The 23,072-nt window shown below is 38.7% G+C and overlaps 1 protein-coding gene across 3 annotated transcripts in view; it reads right to left on the bottom strand.

Annotated features, from left to right (window-relative positions):
- Positions 1-23,072, bottom strand: part of Xpo4 (exportin 4) — a 109,861-nt gene that overhangs the window by 47,230 nt on the left and 39,559 nt on the right. For all 3 annotated transcript variants that reach the window (XM_090342423.1, XM_090342424.1, XM_090342425.1), the window contains exons 5-6: positions 13,235-13,351; positions 12,254-12,407 (exon numbers count right to left, since the gene is read on the bottom strand). In XM_090342423.1, coding sequence (XP_090198549.1) covers positions 12,254-12,407; positions 13,235-13,351 — 271 coding nt within the window. The remainder of the gene's footprint in view (positions 1-12,253; positions 12,408-13,234; positions 13,352-23,072) is intronic.

Here is a 23,072-nt window from a genome sequence, read left to right as displayed (position 1 = left end):
ACCTTGGCAATACTGGAATTTGAACTCCAGGTCTTGCACTCAAAAAAGTTAACATAAAAAAGGCTGGCAAAATGCTTCAAGTGACAGAGCCTTTGGCTAGAAGCTCTGAGTCTAAATTGTAATGGTTCCCCCATCAAAGAAAAAAAAATCATAGTGCACCAGGTGCAGTGGCTCACGCCTGTAATCTCAGGCGGCTGAGATCTGATGATCAAGTTTCAAAGCCAGCCCGGCACAAAAGAACCTGAGACTCTTACCTCCAATTAACCTCTACAAAAGGAGAAGTAGGGCTTGGCTCAAGGGTAGGGTGGTAGCCTTGAGCTGAATAGCTCAGGGACAGTATCCAGGCCCTGGGGTAAAGTTCAATCCCCATGACCCACAAAAAAAGAACTTGCTTGGGCTATGGTTTCATATGTTTTTCTTAAATACTAAGTAACATGTAATTTAAATTTTGTATCAGAATAATTCATTTGTAACCCAAAAAACCCCACAATTTTATCAGCAAGAGATTCAAACACAGCTTTCTGTCTTAAGAATTCTGTATTTTAGCCAGGAGTCAGTGGCTCATGTCTGTAGCCCTGGCTACTCAGCAGGCTAAGATCTAAGGATCAAAGTTCAAAACCTTCCCAGGCAGGCAAGTTCAAAAAACTTTTATCTCTACTAAAAAAGTCAGCAGGAGAAATGTGGTTCAAGTGACAGAGTACATTAGCCTTGAGCAAAACAGCTCAGGGACAGAGCTTAAAGGGCTTGAGTTCAAGCCCCAGAACCCTCACTCAATTGCACATGTAACACACACACACACACACACACACACACACACACACACACACGCAAATTCTTATCTTTTTTAAAAAAAATTGGTCAACTGCATCTAATCTTACTTCATTTTCCCATGTTTCATGAAATTCAGGAGGCCGGAGTCACAGTACACTGGTTTTCTGTCCCTGTATCAAATTTGAACTCATTTGTTCTTAGCCAGGGTTCCAGCAAGGAAGCCAACTCTGAGGTGTTAAATCCAAGCCATCTTCTAAGCCCAGTGCCTTTTTAATCCCTTGGAAAAGCAGTTACAGCTACATGCAAATTCGGTAGCACAGAACAGTGAAGAATTAACTTCATATTCCCTGCCTGCTCTTCTTGAAGATCCTTTCAGACTCAGAGTTTAGAAAAGCTCACCAGCTTCTGAAAAAAAATCAAAGGATTATGCATGCGCCACCTGCCCAATTCTGTAACTGCAGGACCAGAGGCAAACACACACCAGGCCAAACCAGAGGACAAGCCGACTGTCACTGGATAATCCTACTAAGTCATACGTCTTAAGTTCTTGAACAACAGACTATTACCAGTGAGTATACATATCTTTAACACAAGGGGGAAACTGTCACCTTTGTAAATACATAGGTATTTAAATATGCAAATAAATTCTTACTCATTTTGGGGTAACATCTGACAGCAAAAAAATTTTTTATGTGAGTCACACAATACCTACAAACTATTATTGAGCAAATATGAATGGATTGCCTATTCTAATTAGTATTTTATAATCTAGGAAGCCCTTAAAGCAAGAATTGCCTCACCAAAAACTTACCCACACTTTGGCTCCAAATGTCAAGGATGGCTTGACTCACAATCTTAATTTAAGTGAAATCTTCTAGATTCCACTATTCTATGACCCATTTAACTTCAGGAGAGTACGTTAAAATTTCACCAAAACCAAATCAGATTCACGAAAATAGAACACCAATAAAAGGCAGCGTAACCAAACTAAAAAAAGAAGGTATCATTGAAGCCAACATACCAAACATACCTGCCAAACATTCTTCTTACAAAATGATACTGTCATTTACAACTGGTGTTGCCAAAACCCATAAGCATTTATGGACATCAGGTGAACTACTAGCTGAGATGCATCAGCAGCACAAGCACACATCCAAGAACCAAGTTAGAACAAAGCTACATTTTCTCAATTGGCTTGTCCAATAATTAAATAATATTTTCAAGACTCTATGCTAGGTGCTAATAGTACAGCAAGCATGACCCATACTTTCATTGATGTTCTGCAGGTAGCAGACAGCAGATACTACTTACATAAGCTAATGAATGAAGAAAGGCAATAGCACCACTTCTGGCCTTTTCTGAGCTTATTAGGGAGTCTCATGGACTTTCCTGTCCAAGCTGGCTTTGAACCATGATTCTCAGATTTCAGCATCCTGGAGAGCTAGGATTAAAGGTGTGAGCACACTCACTTCCTGAACATAAAAATATACATACAATAATTATTTGAAGACATAAAAGTAGAAAAGGAAGCCAGGAGCGGTGGCTCACACGTGTAATCATAGCTACTCAGGAGGCTGAGATCTCAGGATTGAAGGTCAAAGCCAGTCCAGGCACTAAATCCATGACACTCTTATCTCCAATTAATTACAAGAAAATCAGAAGTGGTGTTGTGTGGCTCAAGAGGTAGGGCAGTAGCCTTGAACTGAAGAGCTCAGAGACAACGCCCAGGCCCAGAATTCAAGTTCCACAACTGACCAAAAAAAAGGAAGGCAATATTAGATGGTGAACATGATCATTACAGAATAATGGCATAAAGCAGACATTATTCTGTAAAACATGTTGCTATATAGGAAGGATAACAAAGAATAAAGACAGGCACTGGTGGCTCACATCTGTAATCGCAGCTACTCAGGAGGCTGAGATCTAAGGATGGTGGTTCAAAGCCAGCCTGGGTAAGTCCATGAGACAGACTCATTTCCAATTAACCACCAGTAAACCAAAAGTAGAGCTGCATGCACCTCAAGTAGTAGAGCACTAGCCTTGAGCAAGAAAACTCAGGGACAACAATCAGACACAGAGCTCGATTCCTCAGTACCACATAAACAGAAATGGCCAGAAATGGTGCTGTGGCTCAAATGGTCAGCGAAAGAAAAACTCAAGGACAGTTCCCATGCCCTGAGTTCAAGCCCAGCACTGGCTTAAAAAAAAATACTATAAACATGATGAAGTATCATATATGCTTAATGAAAAAGAAAGGCACTAAGTTCATGCCCAGTACTGGTACATGTATGCACACATTTTCTCTCACACATACAGTGTCACAAAGAAAACTTTCACTTTTAGATCAAAGCAAATAGCTATAGACTAATCTATTGAAGCATTAAACAACTGCAAACACACTAGCTGCTTCAAGGCCTTATTTTCAAAAGCATCCACCTAATTGTTCTGAGCCTCCGTTCTTATTATATGAATCTTTTTTTTTTTTTACGAAGGTTTCTTTTTCCCTTCCAGTAGCTCTCTAAATATCTGACAGCCTACAGCCATAGCAGAGGAGATTTTTGACGTTAATTCTATGAATTCTTATTCAGGCTTGCCAGGAGCTTTCCGTTCTGCAAAACCCTCTAACACTTTCTGGGGTTTTTTTTGTTGGTGGTGGTGGTGGTAATGGCACTTAAGCCCAGGGCCTGGGCACTATCTCTGAGCTCTTTTACTCAAGACTTAGTGCTCTATCACTTTGAGCCATACTTACACTTCTAGCTTTTGAGTAATTAATTGGAGATAAGAGTCTAATGGGGACTTCTCTGCCAGACTGACTTCAAACCACTAACCTAGTATTTCATAGTCTAAAGTAGTTAGGATTGCATACATGAGCCATACGTGACAGGCTTCTGCTTATTTTTGAGATACAGTCTTGCTTCCTGCCTAGGTTATATACCCAAACTGTGATCACCTTATTTCTTACTTCCTCACATGGGTGGGTTGACAGGTATATGCCACCATACCCGGCTTCTTGAACACATAGCACTTTATTGTATTAGTGTGATGGAAATGGTCTAGTGCAAGTAGCTCTCTACTGAAATCCAAGCTACCTGAAAGGCTATGATCAGGAGGATAGTAGTTCCATGCTACTTTGGGTGAAAAGTCTGTGAGACTCACCTAGACTAAATGTTAAGTGTTTATGGCAACTAGACATTGCTCTGAAGGTGAGGCCAGAGACTTTCAGGTCAACAAATGCTTTTTTGCAATCTACCATAGTATACTGTACACTTACGTGCCTAGTATAGGGAGCAGTGACCAAAGCGTATATGAAAAGGAAAAAAATAGTTTCCTCTGTCAAGAAATATGAAGACTCAGCCAAGCGCTGAGTCACCAGCGCTAGCTACTTAGGAGGCTGAGAAATGAGGATCTCAGTTCAAAGATAGCCCAGCCATGAAAGTCCATAAGACCCTTATCTTCAATGAAACCGCAACTTCTAGAAAAGCAGAAGTTGCACTGTGGCTCAAATGGTAGAACACTAGCCTTGAACTGAACAGCTTAATCAAGAACAACACCTAGCACACAGGCCCAGAGTTCAAGCCCATGACCTATAAAACAAAAAGAAAAGAAAAATGAGAGCTGGGAGCATAGCCTAGTGGTAGAGTGCTTACCTAGCATGCATGAAGCCCTGGGTTCAATACCCTAGTACCACATATACAGAAAAGGCTAGAAGTGGGGCTGGGAGTTTGGCCTAGTGGTTAAAGTGCTTGCCTAGCATGAGCGAAGACCCGGGTTCGATTCCTTGGTACCACATATATACAAAAAAGCTGGAAGTGGTGCTGAGGCTCAAGTGGTAGAGCTCTATCCTTGAGAAAGGCCAAGGACAGTGCTCAGGCCCTGAGCTCAAGCCCAGGACTGGCAAAAAACAAACAAAAAAAAAAAAAAGAAAGAAAAGGCTAGAAGTGGTAGAGTGCAAGCCTTGAGAAAACTAAAGGACAATGCCCAGGCCCTGAGTTCAAGCCTCAGGACTGGCCAAAAGAAGAAAAAGAAAAATGAAGATTCAATTCAGGATGAGCTACAAGATCATTGTCAAACTTCACTGCAGGAATTCATCAATTAGAACTATTAACCACCGGGCACTGACAAGATCTTTACCTAAACAAAGATAGTGCTACTGAGTCCACTTAAAAGGACACATAAAGTAGACCAGATTCCCCATCAAAAGCAAAGTGAGTATGTGTGTATATATACACACACACATATGCAAGTATGTAAACTCTCAACATTTATTTTTATTTTTTGGTGCTAATCTTGGGGTTTAAACTTAAGGCCTGGATGCTTTCACAAAGTTTTTTGTTCAAGACTGGGGCTCTACACTTGATCCACAGTAGCTTTCTGGTGGTTAACTGAAGGCAAATCTCAGGGACTTTCCTGCCCAGGCTTGGCTTCAAATCATAATCCTCAGATCTCAATCTCCTGAGTAACTAAGATTTTTATAGGCATGAGTCACTGGTACCTGGCATTTTCCAACCTTTTGCTTTCCTTTTCTTTCTTTTTTTTTTTTTTCTTTTGGGGGGGGGCTACTCTTGGGACTTAAACTCTGGATCTAGGTATTGACCCTTTGCTATAGGCTAGCATTCTACCACTTGAGCTATAGCACAACTTTTGGCTTTTTCTATGATTAATTTGAAAGCCTCACAGATTTTCCTGCTCAGGATGGCTTTCTGAACTGTGATCCTCAAATCTCATCCTCCTGAGCAGCTGGGACTGCAGGCATGAGCTTCTGGCACCTGGCTATTTCCCAATGATTTTATAACAAAAATCTGCTAATTTTTTCAGGATTCACTTCTCATCACTTTTAAGGCAGGCAAAAACATTAATTCAGAGGGCAATTTTCTTACCATTTGCCCCCCCACTTTCCAAATCATGCAACATTAAACCCGAAGTTCAGCATTCAGTCTCCAACTGGCCTTGTAATAGCCTTTATTGAGGATGTACTGAACTAACAGATTGGTTCATGGAATTAAAGATTAGTAGATATAGTCCCTTATAAGTAAATTTATAAAGATAATTTCTTAGTGAGAAATATGAATTTATAATAATTAAGTCAGACCTTCCAAAACTGAAACGTTCTGAATACAAATCACTGAATGGAAAAAAGGTGAGGGTTACATAATGATGCTGTTGCTGGCAATTGAGGTCCAACTTCTAAGATGCCTTTGGCCTCAAATTGCTGCCCAGTTGAGATGAGCTACAAAGTCTGAAAGCAGAGAGGCTCAGAAGCTCAAGTTTATAATCCTTGAAAGGATTAGCTACTTGGGAGATGGAGATCAGGTATTGTAGCTCTAGGCTAGCCAAAGTTATATAAGTTCATGGCACTCTATTTTTTTGGGGGGGAGGGGGAAGATCGGTATTGGGGCTTGAACTCTGGGCTTGGGTGCTGTCCCTGAGATCAGCTCAAGGCTAGTGCTCTACCACTTGAGCCATAGCGCCACTTCCAGTTTTCTGGTGATTAACTGGAGATAAGAGTCTCATGTACTTTAATGCCTGGGCTGGCTTTGAACTACAATCCTCAGATCTCAGCCTCCTGAGTAGATTAGTATGGTACTCTATCTTGACCAATGGCTGGACATGGTGGCATCACTTATCCTAGCTATTAGGGGGAGAAGGTAGGAATGGATCATAGCCCAGCAGGCCCAGGAATGAAGTTTGAAAAACCAACAAAAGGAAACAGAGGATTAGAAGATGTAGTAGAGTACCTGCCTTGTAAGTACAAGGTGCTGAATTCTACTCCTAGTACTTCAAAGTGTAAAATGTAACCTTTTCTTGGCCCAAACTCCTATCTTATAGAATGGCTAAATGACATTAGGTATCTTACATCTGTTTACAGGTATAGACTGAAAAGAATCTTCAGTTTATCCTTCAATGTCAGCAGTTAATGTCAAGTGCCTCTATTCTTTGAAACTCATTATTGAAATTTAAATTTCTCAAATTTTCCTTGCCTGGTTTTTCCCTTCACTTCAACTAGCCTTCTCAATTTCTTCGGCTTCTTCCTGTTTTTCACTCCAGTCTCTTCTCTAATAAGATTCTACTGTCAAGACACAGTTGATCTGTAAGGCAGCATGATGTATAAACCTTGGCATGTTAGAGATATTTTTAAAAGCTTCATTGCAACCTAATTCACATACTACACAATTAACCACGGAATATACAACCAAATGCTCACAGTTAGGCTAACTATGACCATGATCAAAGCTTAGAATGTTTTATCCCCCCAGATAGAAGCTTTGCATGTTTTACAGTCATTCCCTGTCCTCCCAAATGCCACCATTCTAATCCTGTCTATGATTTGCCTATCCTGAACATTTTATAGAAACATACTTTTATAATGTGGGGTCTTCTGTGAATGGTTCTTTTATAATATATTTTTCCTTATCAAATGTTAAGTTTACCCATATTAGAGAAATCAGTACTTTCTTCATTCTTTTTAACTAACAAATAACATTCCACTATACAGTGGGTCTTTTTTTGTTAGTTTTCTGACCACTTTTCTTGCCTATCCCTAATACTACTGCTGAGCATTCAAGTGTGAGTGTCAAGATGACAAAACAATGAAATCTGGGCCCCAAAACTGCAGGATGTAGGGCTGTCTTATATACTATGCAATGTTCAACACATTACTGGCCTCTACCCAGCAACAGCCATAAGCATTCATTAGGCATAGGAAACAAATTTGTCTCCAGATACTGCCAAATATCCTAAATGAAAGCCACAACTATAGATTTGTGATTTCTTAGTATGTGTATATGCAGAAATCCTGACTGAAGATCATCACAAAATAAGTTAATAATACTAATGACAGCACTGAAGTTCTTAGCTTTAACCTGTGTATTTTTTTTTTTTGGTTGATACCCTTAGCACACCTTAACTGAACTTCAACTGGTTTTCCCAACAACATTTTATAGTCATAGCTTATATGTTACTTCTCTATAGGAAATTTCCAAATTCTTTAGGAGATAAGCCTCAAAATTTCCTCCTATGTAGTCTTATACAAATCTACAAACGAAAGCTTACTACCTTACAAAAAATCATAAAATTTTACTTCCATATTCCATTTCACTCTAAATTGAAGTCTATTCTGAATAAAAACGACAATAACAAAATCATTTTATTAATGTCTAATTTCAAAAGATGGGGGTTGACCTCAGTTGATGACTGGATCAACAAGATGTGGTATTTATACACAATGGAATTCTATGCTGCTGTCAGAAAGAATGACATCGCCCCACTTGTAAGGAAATAGAAAGACTTAGAAAAATTCATATTAAGTGAAGTAAGCCAGACTCAAAGGAACACAGGCTCAATGGTTTCCCTCATTTGTTATAATCAGTAGAAACCTTGGGCTCTCTTAGCAGAGATTTATAATAGAACAAAACCTAGATACATAAGGCCATATAGTATGACATATAGTAAAGCACTCTCCTCAGGGACAGCACCCAAGTACAGGCACAAAAAGGAAGAAAGCAGGATGGAAAGAAGGAAGGAAAAGAATTAAGCTAATTTACCAAAGGTATGAAATTGGTTCATAAGAGAAAAGAGGACAAGGGTTGAAAGAACTGCCACTTCGTCCACAAAGCAACAGTTTTCTGGGACTGTCCTCAGAAAAGAGCCCTTTCTCCCACACCTGCCTTTACAGTTAAAGTTTTCTACTGTGTATATGGAGACTGGGAAACCATTCCATACTAATTAGTATGGAAAGAAATAAAAACACAGATAAATATTCACCAGGATTTGAATGAAATAAACCCTCAAAACAATATTGGTGGGAGTGTAAAAATGACACCTCCACTCTGGAATACAACTTGGGCATTCCTCAAAAGGTAAAACATAAGCTGAGTTGTCAGTGGCTCATGCTGTAACAATAGCTATGCAAGAGGATGAGATCTAGAGAATTTAAGTCAAGTCCAAGGCACTAAAGTTCACTAGAAGTCAACTCCAAAATAAACAGCAAAAGGCAGGGCTGGAGATGGTTCAAATAAATGGTAGAGTGCTAGCTCAGTAATTCCAGGGCCAAGTTCAAACTAGTAGCACCAAATAGAAATAATTTTAGGGGCTGGGAGCATAGCCTAGTGGTACTGTGCTTGCCTCGCATGCACAAAGCCCTGGGTTTGATGATTTCTCAGTACCACATACTCAGAAAAAGCCAGAAATGTTGCACATATATGCACACATACACACACACACACACACACACACACACACACACACACACACACACACACACGAGGGAGGAAGGGAGGGGGAGAAATAAATCTGAATTGGGTTCCTTGAAACTGAGTTCTTGAATAAGTACTGAACCTATAGCTTAGCCCCTTGACAAGCTATTACCTGCACCAAAGCTAAATTTCCAAAGGAGGTAACATTACCTTACTAAGAAATATACTAGACTTAATCACAATACTGATTCATAAGCCATAAAATAGAACAATATTGTCAAAAGTCAGGTATGGTGGCTCATGACTGAAATCCCAGCATTCAGGAGGATGAACAAGAGGATTGTGAGTTCCCAGTTATAAACAAGTTTGAGGACAGCTTGAGCTATTTAAGTCCCAGTCTCCAAGGAAGGGGGAGAGGGGGAAAAGGGATGGGAAAAAGGTTATATTTCCTATAAAGAAGGTATATATACTTTCCTTTGACAATACTACTACTGTTTATTAGCCTCAGATAATAAAGTTTTATGTAATTATTTTATGAAATATTTCCTTCATGTATGTATCTTTCAGACAAACTTTTGTTTCCAAACTGCCAAAGAACTTTCCTTTTTCAAAATAGTCACACTCTGCCAACTCCATTCTCTCTCTAAAAACAAACAAAAACCAAAACATTAAAATTGGCTACAATATATATATGTAGTGCTGATTTTCTCCTTCATATATAATTAATGTTATGATAGTTCTGTGTGGCTTGGTATTTTTAAATCTGTCCTAAGGTTTTTCAAAATCTATGGATTTTTTTCTGTACTAAAAAACTGGAGTGGGCTAAGAATTTGGACTAGTGGTAGAGTGCTTGCCTAGCATGCAGGAAGACCCGGGTTGGATTCCTCGATACCACACACATTGAAAAAAGCCGGAAGTGGAGCTGTGGCTCAAGTGGTAGAGAGCTCTAGCCTTGAGAAAGTCCAAGGACAGTGCTCAGGCCCAAAGTCAAGCCCAAGACTGGCTAAATAAATAAATAAAATGAAAAACTGGAATAAGGAGTCAAGTCCAATCTTTTTTATTCCACAATAAGATTTTGTAACAGCAGTGGTGAACTTATGACTGCTGTCCTAAACCTGGTATTATTGGCTCACACCTTAATCTTACCTACTCAAGAGGCTGAGATCTAAAGATTATGGTTTGAAGTCAGCCAGGACAGGAAAGTCCATGAGACTCTTTTTTTTTTTTTTTTCTGGCCAGTCCTGGGCTTGAGCTCAGGGCCTGAGCACTGCCCTTGGACTTTCTCAAGGCTAGAGCTCTACCACTTGAGCCTCAGCACCACTTCCGGCTTTTTTTTTCTATGTATGTGATACCAAGGAATCAAACCCGGGTCTTCGTGCATGCTAGGCAAGCACTTTAACCACTAGGCCAAACTCCCGGCTCAGTCCATGAGATTCTTATCTCCAATAAACTACTCAGAAAAAGGCAGAAGTGGTACTGTGGCTTAAGTAGTAGAGCACTAGCCTTGATCACAAAGAAGGTCAGGGACAGCCACCAAGGCCCTGAGTTCAAACCCCAAAACTGGCCAACAAATACACAGTAGCATAAGAGCTGCAATAGTCAACAGAAACTTTTTTTTTTTAAGCAAAACGAAGAAGATATGGGCCTCTTAACAACTCAAAAGAATTAAGGAAGTAGAAGTGTGACTCTAGTGGTATGCAAGTGAATATGAGCCACGAGTTTAAGCCCTAGTACAAGCATGGGCAGGTGGGCAGGAGGGAGGTGAGGGACTCAGTTAAAAGCTGACTTCAGTGGCTCATACCAGTAATTCCTAGCTACTCAAGTGGTTGAGATCTGAGGACTGCAGTTCAAACCCAAACAAGGCAGAAAAGTCTGTGAGATCTAATTAGGCAACCCACTCCCACCCCCTCCCCCCTGCCAAAAAAAAGAAGAGAAGCTACATCTCAAGAGGTAGTAAAGCACTATCCTCAAGCTCCAGGACAGCACCCAAGTCCAGGCACAAAAAAGGAAGAAAGCAGGATGGAAAGAAGGAAGGAAAAGAATTAAGCTAATTTACCAAAGGTATGAAATTGGTTCATAAGAGAAAAGAGGACTGAAGACAAGGGTTGAAAGAACTGCCACTTCGTCCACAAAGCAACAGTTTTCTGGGACTGTCCTCAGAAAAGAGCCCTTTCTCCCACACCTGCCTTTACAGTTAAGTTTTCTACTGTGTATATATAGTAACTTAAAAATAGAAGTTACAACCCATCACATCCTTTTAAGCCCCACAGTTTTACTAGCCATAATTCAATATCTGTGTACAGATGAAATGTAGTGGCTCCTGATCCTACTGAAATAAAGGTAAGTGTCATCATAAATCTGACATGATTATCTCTTACATACTTATAATCAGTCTTTTCTCCTCAAATGACACCTCCAGAGCCCCAAGAAAGGGGTGATTAAGACACCTACAACAGGTTACATTACATTTACATATACCATATAGAAGTAGACTACATCAACAAAAGAAGATGATATAGCTAGCTAGCTAGCTAGCTATGCGAAACACTTTATTCACAAATTATGAGCTCTGAAAAGTGGTCTCTTTGTACATTTGAAAAAATTACCATTCAGAAAGGTTCAGTACATGCCTGAGATCCACTGAGGCTTGAACCAGGGTTTGCCTGACTTAACTATACTGCTTAGTTCATCATTAGGCAGCTGACATTATGAATTAATAAATTAAAAATGTGAAGGAACTGCTTTCTAAAATGTAAATTTATCAATTTAGAAACCAATTCTAAAAAGCACACACATGTATATATATTTATGAAATTTAACTTGTTTTGTATAACTAATGATCTCCTAAAAATAAAATCTTATACTGGTAAAGTTGTCTAAAAACTTCATTACAAACTTATTGTCTATACTTGAACAATATCCATAAAGGCAAAATGAGAGTACTTCAAATCATCCTTTAAAAAAAATGGTTCAAAATAAAAATCCAGTATCGTGCAGCCAAGAAAAAAATAGTCCTGTTAGTGAATAAATATGTATTTTCCATCGTTCCCCTATACTTCCCTAGGAATACTGCTTATCCAACCTTCTACATAGCAGGAATAGAACTTAAATTTTCTGCATAGTCCGCAGTTACATAGCATTATAAAATTCCATTTCTTAAAAATATAAAACCACTTAAACCTTTTCAACAATATATATTACAAAGCCTGTAGACAGAACATGACTTTGGGCCATACTTAGTAATATATGAAAAATTACCACAAGTAACAATTTTGTTGTGAAAAGGATATAATTGGGAGGAAGAAAGTTCCAGCTCAAGACTTGATTGGCGAGTGCAAGGTATCGCTGAAACACTGAAGACATCTGTGCATTCAGGTTCTCCCGCCTGCTGAACTCTTGCAGAACTTCAACAGTTAGCATGAAGATCTGACGAAGGTCTTCTTCCTTTGGCCAAAAAAGCACAAATATGTTTTGCATTGAAAACTGAAGTCAAAATCTGTTCCATTTTAGAATCATAAAACAGAACAAGTAAAAACCTTTAAATTTCCACTAGAAAACATTATTTCCTTAAGAGCATTTTCCATCTTGAAGTCTCTATGCAGAATTTACATAACAATGTGTTTTCAAAAGGGACACCATTTACTGTAATAGAAATGCTGCTCCATAGAGAGAAGTGTCTTGGACTACCACTGTGAAGCTGAGGGAGTCAGTTGCTATATTGCAGAGCACTAGGATTTAAGCCAATGCCTTCACATAACTTTACTCTGGAGCCAAACAATACACAGAGAGACAAAGAGCCCACACCATCTGCAATAACATTTTAAATACCTCTTTGGCATTCTGCCAGTCCTATTTTTAAGAACAGTAGAATCCTACCAATTGAAGTAGCTCCATCTAAACATGATAACCAAGTAATAAACTAAAGGATCTTTATAGGAGTTTTCCATATAAAGATGAGAATTAAGTAATTTTAAATTGTCAACTAAAACTATCACCTATATTCTACTACTTAAAACCTATATTCTACTACTTAAAACCTATATTCTACTACTTAAAACCTCCGTTAGAAACAGTTTGAGTAAAAAGTGAGCAAATCAGAAATGGCACTGTAGCGCAAATGGTAGAGTGCTAGCATTGAGCTGAAGATTTCAGGGACAACACCCTGGCCCAGAGTTCAAGCCCCATAATGGCCTGCCCCCGAAAAAAAAAAACCCAAAACAAAAAAAGTATGTGCACCAACAATTAAAATGCAAGAACAAAAGTACCAATACCTGAAAAACTCTTTTGCAGTTACCATGGAATTCCATACTCAGCCCAATGTTGCTAGTTTTACTTGAACTGGAGAATTCACTCAATAGTGCAGTTAGAATAGAACAGGCCAGCGTTTGCTGTGTTTAAAGGAATAATTGACAGGCATTATTTTTTTTCAAGGTTTTGTTTCAATATGTTATTTGTTAAAACAAAGTAAAACATTTTCTCTTTAGCCCATGTAATAAAGATTAGCTCTCTTTTGAATGTGGTCTGGTGTTTCAACTCTAGTTGAAAAAAATCCATCAAAGGCCTAAAACTAGAATACTCCTTAAACCCAGAAATCAACTTTTTTTTTTTTTTTTGCCAGTCCTGGGGCTTGAACTCAGGGCCTGGGCAAGGTCCCTGAGCTTCTTTTGCTCAAGGCTAACATTCTACCCCTTGAGCCACAGCATCACTTCTGGCTTTTTCTGTGTATGTGTACCAGGAAATTGAATGCAGGACTCTGTGCATACTATGCAGGTACTCTATGATTAGAGCACACTCCAGGCCTTCAAATGATATTTTAAAATAATGTGGAATATATCATTTCACTTCATTGACACAGTAATCCATATATTCACTTTACATTAGAAAGAACTGAGACTTGGAGAGGGTAAGTAATTATCTACAGTCAGCTCAGACTTGCAATCAGATCTGGGTAACTCTATTCTCTGATGTGTGTAAAATGTATCCCCTGGGCTGGGAATGTGGCTTCAGTGGTAGAGTGCTTGCCTAGTATGCATGAAACCCTGGGTTCATTTCTGGGCCAGCCCTGGGGTCTGAACTAAGTAAGGGCCTGAACAGTGTCCTTGGGCTTTCCTCAAGGTTACCCGCTCTACCACACTGGGCAAAGCACCAGTTCCGGCTTTTCTATGTATGTAGTATCAAGGAAGGGAACCTGGGTCTTCATGCATGATAGGCAAGCACTCTACGACTAGGCCAAACTCCTGTCCCCATCACCCGCCCCCCAGAAAAACATGCTTTTTGCATGAAGGCATGAGTTCAATTCCTCGGTAACACATACATAGAAAAAGTCACAGATGATGCTGTGGCTCAAGTGGTAGAACTGAAAGCCCAAGAACAATGCTCAGGCCCTGAGTTCAAACTCTAGGACTGGCCCCCAAAATACAAACATATTCTTTTTTTTTTTATTGCCTCCAAAATATTCGACAGTTTGTACTCAAACCTAGTTAAAATAAAAAAAAAAAAATGAGGACTGTGCTTCTTCTATCCTGGCTCTATCCAATAGACTCAGACTACCAACATCACTAATCTTATTCACTGCCTATTTAGGTACCAAGGATGGAGATAAGGAAATGAATGATGCTGGCATGTTTCCAGGGGTTAAACAGAAATATGCACAGTACCTCTGAACAACCGAAAGATTAAAGTCAAGATGATACTATTTCTGCAAGCTTACACAACAGCTGCACCCAGTGGGACCCACCCACCAACTGTAACATCTTTGTTCAGAAATGCTTCTGATGTTAGTACCTTGACCTTACAGATGCTTATCTTCACAAATCTTAGCAGATACATAAAATATGAAATACATACATATATATACAGATAGGCATTAATCAGTTAATATTTGTTGAAGGTAAGGTGATGGTTACAGGAATGACCAATGTAGTATTGGTCTATTTTTATATGAATCTGACCTTTTCCTCTTAAACAATTTTTTTTGAAGTTCCTATTTGCCTCTAATCTCAAATGAAATAAGTATGGGCATATAAGTTAAGATTTCATGACATGCATACTACTCCATACAAGCAATCTCCCTGACCTCTCCATACCAAAAAGCAAATGCGAACTCTCTAGGAGAATCTGGGGATACCAATCATGTGTGCTTTCTATAATAATAAAACTTGCCCCCTTTTCTGTGGTTTACTGTCTTAAGCAAGCTAAGCAAGTGAAGGAAAGTTATGAGATTCTTATTTCCAGTTAACTACCAGAAAACCACAAGTAGTACAGTGGTTCAAATGGTAGAATACTAGCCCTGAGCAAAAAAGCTCAGGGACACTGCCAAGGCCCTGAATTCAATACTTAATAAGTAAGTAAATAGTAAATTAAGAAATCTAGAAATACCTGTTAAATACCAACTTTTAAGTAAACTATAATGATTTTCCACAATAATTTGCAGCTTGCCGACTAGTTTTGAGTGCCTTCAAAAGATAACCATATTTAAATTGCCAGTAACATCTCTAATGTTTAAAGCAACATGTACTCATAATAGAGCTATAATATATAGTAAAAGAAGTCAAGATGTGAAAAGTGAATGGAGAAAAGGAAACACAGGCATACTCCAAACAAGCAAGCATTTTAAGTTTATATTAACTATCTACTTTACCAGACAAGAAGGAAACTAAGGCATGGACTGCACTGAAACGGCAACAAATAAATATATCTTCCCCAAAGTGCAATATTTCATATTACTGATACCGTCTAGAGTCACTGGTAAAAGCAAGTACATTTTTATTCTTATATGAGAACTAGGAACAAACTATAAGGTCAGTTCCTTGAATTTAAGAATCCTGCCCTTGAAATATGTCAAAGTCAATGTTAATAAATTCTTTAATAAAAAAAGAAAGTATCCAGAATAAAGATGTAATTCTAAATCCACCGCAGTACAGAGTAGAATCTGTTCTCTCATTTTATAGGATGTGGAGCCCAGTATTTCAATTATCCACATGGATACTTCCCTGAGCTGCTGAATTTTCTCAAATTCTTGTAGATAATAGTAAGTGAAAGATAAAATAGGCACTCTCTTCTCTTACAGCAATGAAGGAAAACATCCCTTTTACAGTATTTTGTTAGGTCTGATGGTTTCCTGTTTATGTTTTACCTTTTCTCAGACATAAAAAATATAAAACTTTTTCTTGTTTCACTGGAAAAAAAACCCTGTCCTTATATAATTTTCTTTTCATTTCACAAAAATAAAACAATATAACTTCATATTAGTGAAAGCTACAAGGCATAAAAAACCACACAAAAGGTTGGGAGTTTGGCCTAGTGGTAGAGTGCTTGCCTAGCACGCACAATGACCCAGGTTCAAAGCTGGAAGTTATGCTGTGGCTCAAGTGGTAGAGCTCTAGTCTTGAGAAAGTCCAAGGACAGTGCCCAGGCCCTGAGTTCAAGCTCCAGGACTGGCACTAGCGCGCACACGCATGCATACAAACAAAAATGCCTATAATCTCAATATCCAGTAGTAGTAATCTGTAGCTTTCCAATTTCTTTTCTTTTTTGGGAGGGTGCAAAATGAGGTTTGTAATCAGAGCCTCTTGTTTGCTCAGTTGGTACTCCTACTACTTGAGCCATCCTTCTTGTTAACAGAGACAGAGTCTTTTCTGCAGGGCTGGCTTCAAATCACAATGCTCCTTTTCTCAGCGGGTAGGATTACAGCTTCAATTTCTTAATGCATAAATAACACTACTATCAATTCTTATGTATTTTTTATTTTTCCACTTTGCACTTATGACATAAAGTATTAGAAAACAAGTATTTTCTATTTAAATACACTTCCGAGACACTTAAATATAGACAAATAAATTAAGCAGCATGAAAAACTTGAACTCATGAAGGCTTGAACAAGGCCCAGGCATTGTTCTTGAGCTTTTCTTGATCAAGACTATTGCTTTACCCCTTGAGCCACAGCTTCATTTCCAGCTTTTTGGTGTAAGAGTCATAGACTTTCCAGCCTTGGTTGGCTTTGAACTGTGATCCTCTAATCTCAACCTCTTAAATTGCTAGTAGGCATGAGTCACTAATACCTGGCAAATATCCTGTTTTTAATAACACCTAAAATGATAAACTTCCAAAGAACTAAAATTCAGCTAGTTACTTACACCATTGGAAAGAAAACTGTTCAATCTCTCCTTAATTTGGAATGGTAAGAATGAGATTGGTATGATAAGCCTGATTATCCTATAGTACTGCAACCAAAGGTAGAAAATGAATAGATTCATTGGAAACAGATAACAAGCACTGATTTAAGTATTTCACTCTATCCATGAGGCAATTAAACATTTTTTTTAAATGTCTTAAGTCTCATTTGCAAACACTTTTACTCATTTTCACCTATTTGTCAATTAAATCCTCTTAAAACAAAATATTCTTACATGGTCTTATACCAAATATACAGCAGCAAGCTAAAAATGAGCTCCCAAAGGAGAAAGAAAGAGAAAAAGGGAAAACCGTATAAAATCTGTCTGGGAGAGATCAGAAGCTTTGCTTCTTACCATTGTATACAGTTTCTCCTGTGCTCACTGTGATCCTTCAGTTGCTGGCAGTCACCCCAGGAGCATTATGTCTAACTCAGTCCCATACACTCTCTCTAACTAGTGCTGCCTCTGTCCTATCTCTGCCCTTTGTCAGACAGACTCTCAGGGCGAAATACCACTCTACATTACACAGAGTGACTGAGTCTTAAAGAGTCAGAAACAAAAGCTAAATAATTTCAGTGAAACAGACAAAATTTTACTGACTGATGGAGAGACAGTACAAGATTATTACACTACCTAAAAAGAGATCTGATAATACAGAATACTATTGGTAAAAATTTTAAGATCTCTAAACAATACTCATTTCTAAGCATCATAAACACTTAGAATAAAATTTACTCCTATGCCTTTTTCTAAAGCAATTTCTTTAGCAATCATTATATGGTATTAGATTAAGTGACAGTTTGAACTCTACTCAAGTATAAGGTACCATACATATATCCTTCGACCATGTGGCATCAGAATTATTGCTTTATACCTTATATCTGCCTCAGATTTCTTCAAGAGCCCTTTGTGGTAGTCTACTGTTGTTGACAACTTCATCCATTTTCATTTTACTAGAAAACAAAATTTACTACCCCTGTATCTAAAATAAGTTGAAAGTATATACATACATGTAATACATTACAAATAAAAACTACTGGCAGGACAAGAATTCTACACCAAGCTTAGGAGGTAAAAATCTTTAGACTATGTCTTCTTTTATAAAAGTACTAAAAATTCCTAAGTTAACTGACTGGCTAACAATGTAACACTTTTCATCACATTATAAGTCATATAGCAAATTTCACATTTCTAGTAATGCCATTAATTTCATGCTGTTGGAAAACCCTTCATAGACAGATTGCCTTACCAGCTGCTATTACAAGCACAAAATACTAACTCAAACACTAACTCCAGCTGACAAAATAAAATGCTCTTGTTCAGAAAGGATTGTCTCTTATAATAGCCTGGCTCTTGCCCCAAGATCCTCATTGCCAAGAATAAACTTCATGAAAGGTTGCCATACTATAAAGCAGACTTCCAGCTGCTCTTCTAAGCAAACATCAATGAGACTTTGTGATAAGAGATTAACTTGGCTAGTGAATTCAGGGGCAGCCCTGCTGCAGACAAGTAAATTTCTCACCCACTTCTCTCTAACCCAGCAGAGGAAGAAAGGAAAGGAAGCTTAAATGCTGGACTAGGCACCTTTAAAAGCGATTTAGAAATGATAGGCAAACATGAAATGGATGAAAATTTTTAGTTTTAAAATAACCCACACTTCAAAAATTACCATATCTATCTTTAACTAGTATTTAGAGTAAGACACTTGCCAACTAATAAAATAACCACAATGACCATTAGAACCATAGAAACAAAATTAAGAACTCTAACAATCGCTTTGGAATATTAAAAGCAACAAAGTTGAAAAAAAAAATCTTACTGGTAGGGGGACAGTGCTCAGGCTCTGAGTTCAAACCCAAGACTAGCACAAAAATTAAAAAAGAGAACATCTTGCTGGGTATATTGGCAAACATTTGTAATCCTGTCACTTGAAGCTGAAGCAAGGGGAGTAACTATTAGAAAATCAAGGCTGATTGAACTACACAACACAAATTTGTCTTAAAGAGCCAGGAGTTTGGCCTAGTGGTAGAGTGTTTGCCTGGCCTGCACGAAGACCCAGGTTCAATTCTTCGGTACCATATACATAGAAAAAAGCTGGAAATTGTGCTGTGGCTCAAATGGTAGAGCTCTAGCCTTGAGAAAGCCCAAGGATAGCGTCCAGGTCCTGAGTTCAAGTCCCAGGACTGGCAAAATAAACAAACAAACAAATAAATAAATGAGTGAGTGAATGAGTGAGTGAGTGAATATAAATAAAATAAGAATGGCTCCCTGGGCTGGGAATGTGGCTTAGTAGTAGAGTGCTTGCCTAGCATGCATGAAACCCTGAATTTGGTTTCCCAGTACCACATAAACAGAAAAAGCTAGGAGTGGGGCTGTGGCTCAAGATATAGAGTATTAGCCATGAGCTCCGAAGTTCAAGCTCCAGAACTGGGGGTGGGGGGAGATGATGGGAAGGGAGTGAAGGAGAGAGAGGGAGAGTGCCGAAAAGATAAAAGTACACCTGTGTCTCAACTTTGAAGGCCCTGTGTTAAAGTCCCAACACTGGCACATATACACACAGAGACTTACATAAAATCATTCAAACATGGACATTTTTAAGTTGTAAAATGTCATAATAGACATTTTTAAGTTATGAGATTTCATAATACTAAGATTAAATTAAAAATCCAGGTACTGGCTTGGCTGCATTCCTAGCTACTCAATAATATGAGATCTGAGGATCATGGTTCAAAACCAGCGAAGGCAGGAAAGTCTATTAGATTCTTATCACCACCTAAAAGCCAGAAGCAGAGCTGTGGTTCAAGTGGTAGAGTGCCAGCCTTGAATGAAAAATTCATGGATAGCGCCTAGGATCTCAGGTCAAGCCCCAGAACAAGTATGTATACATGTACACGTACATACATACGTACATACATACGTATACCTATACACGTACACACAATGTAGAACTTCACTGTCCTTTATGGCTGCCACAAGTTATATGTGATTACGTGAATATAATTAAGATTAAATATTTAGTAATTCAGTTCCTCAGTCATATTAACCCTATTTCAGGTATTCAAAAGCCATTAAGTGACTGCTATGGTGACTACAAAACACTCAACATTGGTATCAACACAGGATGCTCTAATTTACTACTAAAAGAAATCTACCACAAAAATGGCAGAAAACACAACATCCATACAATCCAAAATCAAGAAACAACTATTCCATATCCTGATTGGTGGTATTTCTCTGGTATAGCTAAATAAAAAGTATATGTTAAATGGATATGGTAATAAATGTAAACTATTCCCCAATAAAGTTTAAAATGGAAAAAATAATAAGTACATAGCCTGTAGCAAATTCCTAAAGGAGGGGAGAAAAAATTTAAGTATGTATATTAAATTCTTAAAGAGTTTTGTCAAGCTTGTTTTTGAGTCCTTTAGACTCCTAACATATCAGTCTAGGGTCCCAGCCAGAGAGCAGATAGCTGAAGCAGTGAAGTGGATACATAGCATGAGATGCAGAGTAAAATCTGGAAGGGAAGGGAGAACAGATTGGAACAACTGTGGAAAGTAAGGAACAATATGCACAGACGAATCTCCTACCAATACACCTTCGTGTAAAAGCATCAAATACACAATTAAAACCATATATTACTGCCAAGCACAAGTGGCTCATGAAATCCTAGCAATCCAGAAGGCTGAGGATCCAGTTAGAAGCCAATCAGAGCAGGAAAGTTGTCAGACTCTTATTTCCAATTAACTACTAAAATACAAAAAAAATGGAGCTGTTGCTCAAGTGGTAGAGCATCATAAACAAAAAACAAAAAACTCAAGGAGAGCACCCAGGTCCAAACGTTAAGCCCTGGGACTGGCAAAATAAAAACCAAGAAATTACATACAATATGTGTAATATGTGTAATCCTAACTACTGAGGAGACTAATATCTGAGGATCTCAGTTCAAAGCCAGCGCAAGGCAGTAAAGACCATGAGACTCTTATCTCCAACTAACCACTAGAAAAGTGGAAGTGGAACTGAGGCTCAAGGGGTAGTCTCTAGAGTTGAAGAGCTCAGGGACAATGCACAGGCCCAGAGTCCAAGTTCCACCCACAGGTCTGATCCCCAGCACCATAATGAACAAATAAAGAAGCAAGTCATATCGAAGAACAACTAAAGACAAAGAGTTCATTAACAATTATAAGATGTATAGACTCACTTATACATTTTTTTATTTATGCCATTCTTCAGAGGCTGGATGTTTTTTCTAAGCTTTTGTGCTCAAGGCTAATGCACTATCATTTGAGCCACATCTCCATTTCTGCCTTTTTGCTAGTTAACTGGCATCAAATCATAATTCCCAGATCTCTATCACCTAACTAGCTAACATTACAGGTGTGAGCCACCAGCACCCAGCAATCACATGCACATTTCTTTTATTTATTTATTTTTTATTAGTCCTGGGGCTTAAACCCAGGGCCTGGATCCTGTCCTTGGGTTTTCCCAAGACTCATACTCTACCACTTGAGCCACAGCACCACTTCTGGCTTCTTCTGTGTATGTGGTACCAAGGAATCAAACCCAGGGCTTCATGCATGCTAGGCAAGCATTCTACCACTACGCCATGCTCCTGACCCCATATGGGCATTTCTTAAAAGATACTATAAAGTAAAAATAGCCACCCAAAATATTTAATGATGTAACACCTAAAATCAGAATGGTGAGGTATAAACAATTCTATATGAGTTCAGTATTACTCTGCAAATAAGTCAATAGTACAAAAATCATGTATAATCATTAACGCCAACTCCTACTTCTCCTGCCTCTAAAGACTTAAGAGTGTAGACATTTTCTAAAAAAAGAATCCAGTTCTCTAGAAGATTGGTAGAATGAAGCAAAGTTGAACAACTATGTCCCTACAGTGATTCAGTCAAGAACAATGACCTTCACTGGGACCTTAGCCAGGTCCCATTGATTCAAGCCTATAATTTTAGCTACACAGGAAGCTGTGATCTGAGGATCAAGGTTCAAAGTCAGCCTGGGCACAAAAAGTCCATGAGATTCTTATCTCCAATTAACCACCAGAAAAACAAAAGTAGCACTGTGGCTCAAGTGGTAGCTCAAGTGGTAGAGTGCTAGTCTTGAGCTGAAGAGCTCAGGGGCAGTGTCCAGGCCCAGAGTTCAGGCCCCAAGACCAACAACAACAAAAAAAGAATACTGACATACAAAAAATTAACCTGAGCATGGGCTGGGAGCATAGGCTAGTGGTAGAGTGCTCCTCTAGAATGCACAAAGCCCTAAGGTTCAATTCCTCGGTACCACACACACAGAAAAAGCCAGAAGTAGCACTGTGGCTCAAGTGGTAGAGCTCTAGCCTTGAGCAAACAGTATCCAAGGACAGTGTCCAGGCCCTGAGTTCAAAAACAAAAACCAAAAACAAAAACTTAACCTGACCATCTAGAAGTCACTCATGGTAGACTTTGGCCTATTCATATAGCAATAGTGGGTTGTATTATGTCACATATCATTTTATATTTAATTCAAGCATTTTTGTGATCAGTAGTAATCACTAGAAAACCAGATATGGTACTGTGGCTCAAGGAGCAGGATAGTAGTCTTGAGCTGAAGAGCTCAGGAACAACGCCCAGGCCCAGAGGAAGGCAGTGGCTTTGAGCTGAAGAGCTCAGGGACAGTGCCTAGGCCCAGAGTTCAAGCCCCAAGACCACCACCCCCAACCCTACCTTAAAAGAAAATTGGTTAAGAATATTATGATATAGGACTGGGAGTTTGGCCTACTGGTAGAGTGCATGCCTACCATGCACAAAGACCCAGGTTTAATTCCTCGGTACCACATACATAGAAAAAAGCTGGAAGTGGTGTTGTGGCTCAAGTGGTAGAGCTCTAGCCCTGAGAAAATCAAGGACAATGCTCAAGCCCTAAGCCCAATCTAGGA

The sequence above is a fragment of the Megascapheus bottae genome, chromosome 11 (genome assembly GCF_031878675.1).
Source record: "Megascapheus bottae isolate mThoBot1 chromosome 11, mThoBot2.hap1, whole genome shotgun sequence".
Lineage (NCBI taxonomy): Eukaryota > Metazoa > Chordata > Mammalia > Rodentia > Geomyidae > Megascapheus > Megascapheus bottae.
The sequence above is the reverse complement of the archived record's forward strand: the minus strand, read 5'-3'. Positions and strand labels throughout refer to the sequence as shown.